This window comes from Hippocampus guttulatus, chromosome 3 (assembly GCF_054856545.1).
Source record: "Hippocampus guttulatus isolate MCC_2025c chromosome 3, RoL_Hgut_1.0, whole genome shotgun sequence".
Taxonomy (NCBI): Eukaryota; Metazoa; Chordata; class Actinopteri; order Syngnathiformes; family Syngnathidae; genus Hippocampus; species Hippocampus guttulatus.
The window spans coordinates 3,936,396-3,948,674 of record NC_141263.1 but is presented as its reverse complement, the minus strand read 5'-3'; the positions used below and the strand labels follow the sequence as shown (position 1 = coordinate 3,948,674).

At 41.0% G+C, this 12,279-nt stretch overlaps 1 protein-coding gene across 2 annotated transcripts in view; it reads right to left on the bottom strand.

Moving 5' to 3' along the window:
- LOC147207175 (SH3 and multiple ankyrin repeat domains protein 2-like) overlaps window positions 1–12,279 on the bottom strand; it is a 172,139-nt gene that overhangs the window by 139,584 nt on the left and 20,276 nt on the right. For both annotated transcript variants that reach the window (XM_086106237.1, XM_086106238.1), the window contains exons 4-5: window positions 4,955–5,063; window positions 3,692–3,843 (exon numbers count right to left, since the gene is read on the bottom strand). In XM_086106237.1, coding sequence (XP_085962363.1) covers window positions 3,692–3,843; window positions 4,955–5,063 — 261 coding nt within the window. The remainder of the gene's footprint in view (window positions 1–3,691; window positions 3,844–4,954; window positions 5,064–12,279) is intronic.

Sequence of the window (12,279 nt, the reverse complement as noted above, 5' to 3'; positions counted from 1 at the left end):
GTTCCTGTTCCCCGGCGAGGCAAGCTTTTGGACAACTTTGGGACGTCTGGGATCCGTCCCTTGAGGGAGGGGTACTGTCATGATTCGGTTTAGGGACCAACAGGTGGCACTGTAGGGCTCCCCCGGCAGCTGCATACCTGTTGGTCATAGGTAATTAGGGCCTTAAAAGGACTCCCAGCGCGAACACTCAGTGTCGGGTCATTGTTTGCTGTTCCTTTGCTGCCGTCATGTTTGTTTTAGTAGCGTTTTGGTTATTGATAGTTTTTGTTTAAGTCATGGTTTTTGTTTGTTACTTTGGACTTTGTTTAGGATTTAGTTTTCTGTGTTTTAAATACAATTCTTCAAATACACCCTGCTCCTGCCTGCTTTTTGGGGTCCACCACCACCATGCTACGTGACACAGTTATGATGTAATTACATTTCAAAAACCAGAAGCCATTCATTTACGAATGTGATTGCACTTTAGATTTGAATGAGGCAAAATTATATGCTTTTTCTCTCAAATATATTGTTATAATTTGTTTCAGATGTACTGTAATTATTTTCTGTATAAATATTTATTTGGTGTTCAAAAAGTCTTTTTTTCAAACTTGAGTCTTGAAAAAGAGGGGGTTGTCTTATAATCAGAGCCGTCTTAAATTCGGGCCAATACGGTACTTAAATAGTACATTGTTTTTTCTGGGGGGGGGGGGGGGGGGATTGGTTGTTTTGTTTTTTAGGTCATTACACTAGAACCCAAATGGCATGTGTGGAAATTCAAAAATCCGAAAGGGCATATGGCTGCGGGAACCTATCGTGGTAACTGTGGTTCAAAGAGAAGTGGAATAATCTCGAAACAGACCTGAAAATGAGTAAATCGCTTGCCGAGTTCAAAAACAAATTCAAAAAAATAGTACAAACAACCTACATCAATCAGAGTTAAAATGATAAATTCAAAACATTAAATATAATGATAAATCAGAACTAAGTTGATAAATAGAGAAAGGTATATAAATATCCATTATGAATACAAGAGAAAATTGACACAAGAGTGTCAGGGTGTGGAAGTATATAATCCCGATACAAACCAAAAGTTGTAAAAATATCACGGTTAAGGGTAAAGTATGAGCCTTAATGGAGACTTCTTTCTTCTTACTTTTTTCTTTTCTGATTGATATAAAAATGATTTATTAGATACAATCACATAACGGGGTAGGACTAGATAAGTTTTTTACTTCTTCCTACTCCCTTGAACATAACTGTGTTGAATGAAGATTGATTTCTTTCTTTTTACTTTTTGTATCTACCTTATTTTCTGTCAAATTATTACTGTATGTATGTTTTATGTTCAATAAACAAACAAACAAACAAACAAACAAACAAGGTGAGCATAGCAATCCAGTTTGTGTGGGACAGGCTATTGGACAAGGGTTGTGGCTTTCTTTAAGTGGCGTAAAATATCGCAGTGGCTCCAACTGCCCTCAGTCCACGGGCTGTTGGAGCGGCGCACAATGCCGAGACACACCATGACTTCCTCCCTTGCTGTGCAAGAATTCTTATTTTTGAATTGAGAGAATAATAGGCTTCACCCTATGCTTAATGCTTGGATTTCTGAGGTCACCTCGCACAAAGATAATTTCATATGCTGCTTTTATGCGAAGACAATGGGCAAAAAAAAATAAAACACCAGAACTGATTTAAACATGTCACATGCAAAAAGATGAATATTACAATTGTAAAACTGCCTTTTCACAAAGATCAATGAGATTTAGGCAATGAAACAGATGTATCAGGAACATCAACCTGCAAAAGGTCATGGTTAGCATATGCCTATAGAAAACCAGTTGTTATCCCGTAATGCCTCTATAGGTGAAAAAAAACATGAGTATGTTTGGGTGCCTGTGGAGTCATGTCGGAACATATTTTCTCTCAGCAATGGGATTACAACCCCGAGATGTTGACAAAAGCAGGTGTGAATAAAACATGAAGCAAGCAGAGCATTAACATTTATGGATCTGATATATGAATGATATGTGCATGTGCAAAAACAGGTGTAAACTTGGCTGCTCATGCAAAGACCTGTGGAAGCTGATCGACAAACTTGGTGCACCCAGGAATGAGACTCTCAAACAGGCAATAGTTTTGTGTGGTTCATTTCGTGAATTTTGCATATTTGAAAAAAGATGAATTTTGCACACTCAATGTGACTTGCCAAGCTCCACATGAATTGCCACGGTTGATTTTGCTTCTTTTAAATACCGTGTCTGAAAGTTGTCCACCCAAAAGAAAAACATGTGTATCAACTTGCATAATCCATCCATCCATTTTCTGGTATGCGTTATCCATGTCACGTTGCGAGGTGGTGGTGGACCCCAAAAAGCAGGCAGGAGGGAGGAGCAGGGTGTACTTGAAGAATTGTATTTAAAACAAAGAAAACTAAATCCCAAACACACAAAGTGCAAAGTATCAAACAAAAACCATGACTAAAGCTAAAACATAACAATGAACTAAACATGACAGAAACTAAGAGCAAACAGCAACACACATGACAGTAGCAAGAAGCCACAATGACCCAACACCGAGTGTTCGGGCAGGAGTCCTTTTATACAACTAATTACCAAATGACCAACAGGTGTGCAGCTGCCGGGGGAGCCCTACAGTGCCACCTGTTGGTCCCTAAACCGAATCATGACAATCCACACAAGGATCGCGGTGCATGCTGGAGCCTATTGGAGTTTATTGTGTTCAATCAGCCTGCCATGCATGTTTTTGGAATGTGGGAGGAAACCGGAGTACCTGGAGAAAACCCACGCAGGCACAGGGAGAACATGCAAAATTCACACAGGAAGGTCGGCACCGGGATCAAACCCACAACCTTTGCACTGTGAGGTTGACGCGTTAACCACTCAAACACCGGGCCACCCAACTTGCATGATGCTTGAAAAAAATGTACCAAAATGTCAAATTGTCATGTGTAATAAATGGATTTTTCTACAGTCACTTGAACAATAATTGACAAACTATTATAATTGACTGATTTCAAAACTAGCAATCCATTAATTTGTTGTGTACAAGTTATAATGCCATGAGATGATCAAATATTTTTGTGGTTTCGCTGTCATAAAAGCCCCGTGTGGGAAGACGTAACTTCAGAGTGGCCCATGACAAAAATGAGTTTGACCCCCCCTGATTTAGAGCTAGTCACAAGAAGGTATCATGCCATATCGCTAATGACAAAACTCCTTTCAACTCTGCATTTTCTTGTGTCTGGGTCATTTGTGCACACTGTGGAGTTGTTTAGGAGTGGTGTCCAAAGCTTGAGATGCAGTGTCACGCAGTATAGGGAGAGAGGGAGATGTGCTTAGTGCAAGTAAATCAAACCAAACATGGCTTTCATGTTATAGCTGGCTTCCCAAATATATTGCAGAGATAGATTTATTTTCTGTAAATGTTTGGGTTTCATTAATTTCTTCCACAATTACATTCAATTCAAACATTTTAAATGTAATTTTGTGCATATGGTACTCTACCAAAATGTTCATGGAGAAAACCATCAGAGCTACCTAAAGCGCAAAACCGTCTTTTCAATACGTCAGTTTCCACAACTGTTTGCCAACAGCACACGCAATCGGTTAAAGTGAGTGAAAAGAACACACAACTGAGCACCTGCTATTTCGGCACTTGGTGAATCAGGCCCAATATTTTCTCTTACCGTGAGCGTAACTTGGTTCTTGGAACGTGCTGCTTTATGGAGGGCTGTCATGCCGTCTTTGGCTCTGAAGTCCAAGTGGGCACCCCCATTCTTAAGAACCTTGATCATCTCCACCACGTTATCCAGATGTGCTGTAAAGGTCAAAGGGCTCTCTAGAAGTGACAGAAACATACAGTAGAGTGTGATGGGTATTTTAAATAGCAGACATGATGGTATTCTTGGGTATACAATATACAGTACATCATCATGGCTTCAGATTGTTTTATTTTGCACCCTTTTTTATTCTTATGTTTACATTTTACAGCTCCTCACAGGTACACATAGAGAGCAGCCAACTTGGCTTCTGAGAAGTAAATGATGCCCTCTTGGCATTCTTTGCAGCCTGGTTATCTCGGAAGGTGGGGCTCCAATCTACACGCCCTTTTCAATGTGTCTTCTTTTTTTCCCAAATGGGCTTTTTTCTTGCCTGGTTGTGGGGTTTGGATCAGATGATATCAACTTTATCTTTATCAAGTTTTGAAGGTAAGATCAATTTAAACGTACCTATTCCATTAGAAACACTGGCCCCTTTATTTTATAGATATAAAATATAGCAACGCAGTTTGATTCTGTAATTGTTTGACAGTATTTTTTATTATTTAGTAATATTGCTTGTTGTTATTATGCTATTGTTCCAATACTATCTGCATTGTATGACATGCTGATATCAATCTATCTCAAATTATACAGTGGCTTCAATTCATAATTATTCTCCTGCTTCTGTGAAAATAAGTTAATGGAAAAGATAATATGATGACACATTATAGATAAGACTGTTGAGTCCAGTGTCATTTTTAAAATTCTGGTACTTAGCCAAAACTAACTGCTTAAGTCAATGGGGGTGTTGATGTTTGAATGAAGTACATCAACAGGTGCAGTTTCATGAACGACAGGGTATGTATGGTTTGGGTTGAAAGGATAAGGTCGTACCAGGAAACAAGATTCTTGCGATAACTAACTGCATATGTTTCCACCTTTGTGTGTCACTTGTGAGTTCCATGTCAGAAAACTCCAAGGAACAAAACAAACAGCGGGCATACAGTCACACACAAAGACTATTTGCACATTTAATAATAATAACTTATTTTGATTATTGTTTTTATTATTACTATTATTATTATTATTATTATTAGTAGTAGTAGTAGTATGGTTATTATTATTAGTAGTATTAAACAATTCATTGTAATATTCAAAGCTTCGAGTTAACATTTGGTGTTGACTTACCACCAGTGTCACTGTCATGGTAGTTGGGATCGAGGCCTCTCTCTAACATCTTAGACACTTTGTCCACCTGATTGTGGAGTATAAGGTCCATGAACTTCTTCAGATTGGCCTGCATAGCCACAGAAGACAATAAACTATTAGAATTAAAAATATATATTTCTGTCACTCGTGGTGCAGTATATTCGCCTGACTTTGGTGCAGACATTGAGGGCTTGCTGTTGGTGTGAATGTTCATGTGAATGATTTCCAGTCCCTCAATGTGCACTGCAATTGACTGGCAACTAGTTCAATCAAGGTATAGTCCACCTTTTGCCTGAAGTCAGCTGGTATAGTCTCCAGCTCCTCTCGACCCTGAACAGTCAGCCCTGTTACGCGTTTCTAATGACATCCTCCTGGCAAATGACTCTGGAGACCACGTGTGTCTAGTTTTATTGGACTTAACTGCAGCATTTGATACAGTGGATCACAGTATTCTGCTGTCTCGTTTGCAGCACTTGGTGGGCATTGGCGGCAGTGCTCTTGAGTGGTTTAGGTCCTATTTAGCTGACAGAACCTTCTGTGTCAGCCTTGGCTGCTCTGAGTCACGCACTGCTCCCCTGTCATGTGGTGTTCCACAGGGCTCAATTCTGGGGCCTCTGCTGTTCTCGCTGTATCTGCTCCCATTGGGTTCCATCTTAAGGAAACATGGTATTCCCTTCCACTGCTATGCAGATGACTGCCAGATCTATGTCCCACTGAGCAAGAAAGACGCCTTCTCATTAAGGCCACTCCTATCCTGTCTGGAAGAAATCAAAACCTGGATGGCACAAAATTTCTTGAGATTCAATGAAAAGAAGACAGAGGTGATATTGTTTGGTCCCAGTGGCCCTTGTACATTCCATCCTGTAGACTTGGGCCCCCTGTCTCCTTATCTTAAGTCACCAGTCTCAAACTTGGGCCTTAAACTGGACAGTGATTTCAAACTCGATCGGCAAATTGGTGCCGTTGTTAAATCCAGCTTCTTTCACCTTAGACAGCTGGCCAAAATAAAACCTCTCCTCTCACATGAACACTTTGAGATGGTAATTCATGCCTTTGTCACATCCCGGCTCGATTACTGCAATGCCCTTTACTTTGGAGTCAGCCAGTCCTCCATTAAGCGCCTTCAGCTGGTCCAGAATGCCGCCGCTCGCCTCTTGACTGGTACTCGTAAGAGGGAGCACATAACTCCTACTCTGGCATCCCTTCACTGGCTCCCCATTCATTTTAGAGTTATTTTCAAGATCCTCTTATTTGTTTTCAAATCTCTGAATAATCTCGCGCCACCTTACCTCTCTGAGCTCATCCGCCCCTACACACCTGCCCGGCGCCTCAGGTCTGTGGACCAGACTTTATTAGAAGTACCAAGAACTAAACTGAGGCTCAGAGGGGATCGAGCCTTTTCTGTTGCTGGTCCCTCTCTCTGGAATGACCTCCCACTAAACATTCGGCAAGCCTCCTCGCTGCCCATCTTCAAAACCCTCCTCAAAACTCACTTGTATTCTTTGGCATTCGACTCAGCATGACTTAGATTTGTTCTTGGTTTTACTGTTTGGTGATTTCTACCGCCTTTATTACCGATTTGTCTTACTGTTTATTGTGCATGTTAAATTGCTCCATGTACAGCACTTTGTATGCAGCGATGGCTGTTTGAAAGTGCTCTATAAATACTGTTGACTTGACTTGACTTGACTTGAACAGAATAAGCGGTTGGAACGCACCTCTCTAGGGTTAACTGCATAGGAGAGAAAGGAATCACTCTCAGTCGCCGGAAATGTGATACAAAAATCCTCTTCCCCACAAGGGTTGCAGGGCATGCCGGAGCCTATCCCAGCTGTCTTCGGGCAGTAGGCGGGGTACACCCTGAACTGGTTGCAGCCAATCGCAGGGCACACATAGATGAGCAACCATCCGCGTACACACTCACACCTAGGGACAATTTAGAGGGTTCAATCAGCCTGCCATGCATGTTTTTGGAATGTGGGAGGAAACCGGAGTACTCGTACAAAACCCACACAGGCACATCCAAACTCCACACAGGAAGGCTACAGCCGGAATTGAACCCTGAACCTCTACACTGTGAGGCTGACATGCTAACCAATTGACCACCGAGCCACGCAAGATTAACCTCAACACAAAAATAAAAACTGAATCAACCGCCCCAATATATCGTTGGCTGTAACAGCGGAAATGGAAATGGATGGATGGATAACTTAAGGCGGGTCGGAGATCCAGAACTGATTGAAATTGAAGTTGTGCTACACAACAATGTTGGTGTTGAACAATAACAGGAGGGTGATAAAAAAAAAAAAACAACTGACGGAACAATGTTATAAAAGGCTACTGAAAGCAAGAAGCACAGAGGGGCAGTGGGGCAGAATTTAGTGAGTGGTGACAGAGAAGAATGGATGTTCTTCTTTCCGGTTCTGTTCCCATTTGCTTTCATTCCAGGCCGCATGATAAAAATAGATAGGAGAACAGCTCCCTCAAGGACAGGAGAAAATGAGGGAATGATATGGCAGAAGAATATGAAGCCAATATGTAGCGATCAAAGAGTGGGAAGAAAAGCTGGGATGATGAAGACAAAAGGCAGAGAACACCTCAGCATATTTATTTTTATCCAAATATCAAACTGGGATCTAAATGTAGTTTTTAGTTATCATTTTTGCTGAATAATACTTTAAAGATTTCCATCCATCCATTTTGTAGGATTGCAGATGTGCTAGAGCCTAGCACAGAGAGGGTGAGAGGCGGGGGTACACCCTAAGTGGTCACCATCCAATCACAGGTCACAAAGAGACAAAAAAAAACAGTTTGGCAGTTTGATTTTAGTGGTATAGATAAACGGATAATTGCAAAAAGATCTGAAAATTGCAATTCACCACAAATTACAATATTTCTCACTGCTCATTCAGTTGACAAAATGAAGCTTTTTGCATGGGACGATTTCTCAGCCCCATGTATCGAGATATTTTACTACACAGTGCATGATAAAAAGTGGGGGGCATACAGGACCACACACTTCCTAACCAGATGTATGCAATATGGCAATTTAAATATGTCAATGTCAATTTTCTTTCGATGGCACGTTTCATATGGTAAGCATAAGGTCAATATGCTTCAAGATAAAAAGCAAGATGGCAATACATTAAAAATTCACATTAATATAAACAAACTGACAAACCAAAAAGCTACCGTAATTTAAAAGTTAGTGAGTGTTGGACCACTAACTAAAAGCACCTTCAGCTGAAGTTGAATGTATAGGAGGTACCGGTACATCAAAGAAAGATATCCCTGTGGATCAAAAGTGTCTGTCTAATATCACCCCCATGAAGAGATTCAAAAATGAATAAAATCGATTCTGGACTTTACTGGAAGCCAATGAAGATGTTCTGGTGTGATGTGCTTGTATCTGTTTATTTTGAATCAGGTAAAGTTTTTTAAGTGCTGGATTTGTTAAATCATAAAAAAGCACTTATAACTGGAAATTAATGCATGACCAATTTGTGAGAGTTTGACACAAATTTAAATTTGATATGTTCCTTAAATGGTCAAATGCAGTCTTGGAAATCACGGAAATATTCATTTCAAAGTTGAGATCTTCGTCAAATAAATGACACCTCGGTTTCTGATGTGCTCAGTGGGTTTCACAGAGAAAGGAGTCACCAGCAATGAAACCAGATGCATCGGAGCCTTCGGGTCTACAAATAAATTTCTGTTTTGTCATCAAGTTGAAGAAAATTCTCTCTCCTCAAGTGGGCGTAGGTGTCATCAGCATACGAATGATATGATATGTATGCCGTAATCGAACCAAGTGGGAGTATGTATAAATTAAACAGGAGAGGGTCAAGAATAGATCCCTGTGGAACACTACACGGAAAGATGACATGATCTGACTTGCGGTCACCAAGACAAACTGAAAATGGTCTATTCATGAGAGAGGAGGAAAACCAGTTAGGACGAGTCTCCCTGAGGCCGATATGGTGTTCAAGACGATGAAGCAAAATGGTACGACTGCATCAAAAGCGGCACTAAGATCGAGCAGAACAAGGATAGAAACTTTAACGTTGTCAAGATTAATTTTGAGGTCGTTGCCAACTCGGAGGAGAGCGCTGTCTGGACTCAATGCACGGCAGCGCATGACATATTTCCGGTGGAAAATACAGAGGCGTACGAGCTTCTGGCTTAAGACAATTTTAAAAATAACGTAATTCTGTAAAATTGTCTTAAAAATAATGTAATTCTTTAAAATTGTCTTCACGTTGGTTTTTGTAATACAGTAGATACATTCCATAACTCAGAGCTGATGCTTTACACGGGGGAAATGACCTCCGAAATTGTGACTTTTTCAAAAAAAGTCACAATTTCGTCACAAAAGAAATCCTTCCAGCCAACTCTGTGGTATGCTGGCAATTATGTTCAACCTTTAGAGGATTTCAGCGGCGCCATCATGAAGCTTCATGGGAACATTTATCCTCATCCTGCAGTTCGTAGTATATGCTTGTCATTATTATTTTATTATTTGTCTTTTGTTTTTAGAAGCGTGACAAAGACTTTGTATTCTCTTCTGTGGTTGTTTTTGTGCCCTCAAAGTTGAGTTGAGCATGTCAAAATAAACCGTGCAAGTCTGTGTTCACACGGACCAACATGTACTGTGATTAAGCAAACGGCTCATTAAATGCTTTGGTCGCTTCGCCGCCACTTGGATAAGTGAAGCAAATAATAAGGTAATGTGCCATTTATAATAACTCGGCATAATTACAGCAGATTGCGAGTATATTTTAAAGAGTTGATACTATTACCATGTGCTGGACTAGCAACCGGAAAATAGCATGTCTCCATAACCCAAATACGGAAATGGTGCGTGCATATATTCCATCCATCCATCCATCCATTTTCTAATGCGCTTTATCCTCACAAGTGTCGCGGGGCATTCTGGAGCCTATCCCAGCTGTCTTCGGGCAGTAGGCGGGGGACACCCTGAACTGGGTGCCAGCCAATCACAAGGCACACACAGACGAATAACAAATTTACTCACACTTACACATCGGGACAATTTAGAGTGTTCAATCAGCCAGTCATGCATGTTTTTGGAATGTGGGAGGAAACCGGAGTACCCGGAGAAAACCCATGCAGGCACGGGGAGAACATGAAAACTCCACACAGGAAGGCCAGAGCTGGAATCGAACCCAGTACCTCTGCACTGAGGTAAAACTACATCCCTGAATATTTGCAGGTCAGCACTCACCAATTTGCAGACTCACCGATTTTTTTTCCTCTCTTTTTTTGTGACTTTTAATTGATTGTACAGTCAAACCTCGGTTTTCGAACGTCTCTGCTCTCGACCAAATCGGTTTTCGACCAAAGATTTTCGAGTTTTTTATGCTTCGGATTATGACCGAAAATCGGTTCTTGACCAAACTGAGCGCACTTGAATGCGCCACTTGACTCCTCTCGCCTTCCTTACGCTTCCTCGGGTAGACGAGGAAGTGACGCTTCCTCGTATAGCGTTCCATTGTGAGCAGATGTGTTCAATAATTTTTTTAAATTTTTTTTTAAAGAGTGTGGTTTCGGTTTTCGAACGGCCTTCTGGAACGGATTATGGTTGAAAACCGAGGTATGACTGTATATTTCAAAAATGAAATGAGAATTTTGGACCCTCTTTTTGTGCCCAACGGAAACTTAGCACAAATCACAGTCTAACTGGGTGGAGTTGTCTTTTTTTTTTTTGTATTGCCCAAGATCCACGCAGATAGGATGCGGCCTTTGCGCCATTGCAGGATGGAATGCAGACGACTCACAGCCAATCGAAGCAGCTTCCCTCATTCCCTTTAAAATGAGAAAGCAGAAATTGACCTTTTGGAGTCGGTGCATGACGCGAATGATGTAGTTGGCCACGCATGTGAAGTGGGTTATTGGAGACTGTCTTGCACCGGTGATCGTGAACCCTTATGTGACCCTTTTTTCCATTGTGTGTACTGATGCGTATTTATGACAATAAGCCCCTAGTGTTACATTAACGCACCATTATGAGTATTGTGCACATTAGTTAGGGTTCAGTCTTTTCTTTTTAGAGATACAAGGGAAGCGGGACGAATGAAGTAAAGCAACAATCAAATCTTGCAAGCAGTTTTAACACTGCAAGCCTCCATTTTAATAAATACATTTAGTGAATTGTAAATGTTTTCGATGATTGAATTTTAAATTAAAATACATGCATTTGAACACGTGGAAGGAATATTGTACCTCACAAGTCATTTCAGTAACCTGTAAGGATTACAATAGTTTCAATAAAAGACACAAAATCAAAAGAGGGCCAAGCCTGTGATGTTGTGTCACAGACCCTTTTCCTTCTGTGTTACTGTTCAAGCTTGTTCTTTTATTTTCCTGTGGCCCTGTGTTTTTTTTTTTTTTTTGTTGCTTTTAATTATCAGGCTGGGCGGGTCATTTCCGGAGGGGGGTTCAACACCTGCAACTGATCCGCAATTACCTCTTGAGTATAAGACCTCTGCTGATTTGCAAGCAGTTGCCAGATGATTCACGTGTTATGAGTGATATTTTGGCCATTCCCGATGCACGCGCTCGGTTCCCGAAACTTTCGTTTGTCATCCTACCAGTGTCTCCCTGTTGAGCCTGGTTCCGCATTTCCTTCAGACTACTTGATTCAACAATGATCCATTGTGCCGTTTCGTCTCGTCATCAGCTTCACAACATTAAGCCAGAAACTCACCTTCTTGTTGCCAGCCAACCCTTGTGTCCTGACCGAGATCATCAGACTCTCGCTTTCATTAAACAGTCCCTTAAATCTCTCATCAAAAGTCTCCTATTTGCTTTGGGGTTCACAGCTATCTTTGCTTTTGTTAAGCCGTAACAGAGCTGCCAATATTGTAAAAGTAAAAGTGGTTGATGTTTAGTGTTCTGTGGCATCCAGGAAAGATTTCCACTTGTAGGCATAGCTGCACTTTGCAACAGTAAAAATGGGCCAAGTAATCATAACTAAGTCACTCACAATTGCGCCAGATACCCACTGATTATATAAACGCCTCGGTTGTTATACCATGCGGGTGGTGCGATTCATGCTGGATGTCCAAGTGTGTCACAGGATGCTGTATTAGGCACTCACCAAAAAAAAAAAAATCTGGAAAATTGAAATACTGAAAAACAGCAACTCTGTGCTCCACGGGTCTCAGTCATTGCACATATATTCTGCAATTATTTTCCAACATATAGCATGCATTCAAAACAAATCTCTGAAGTCACTTTCCAAGGTCTCATACAAGCTGTCTGTGCCAAGCAAATGTTGGGTG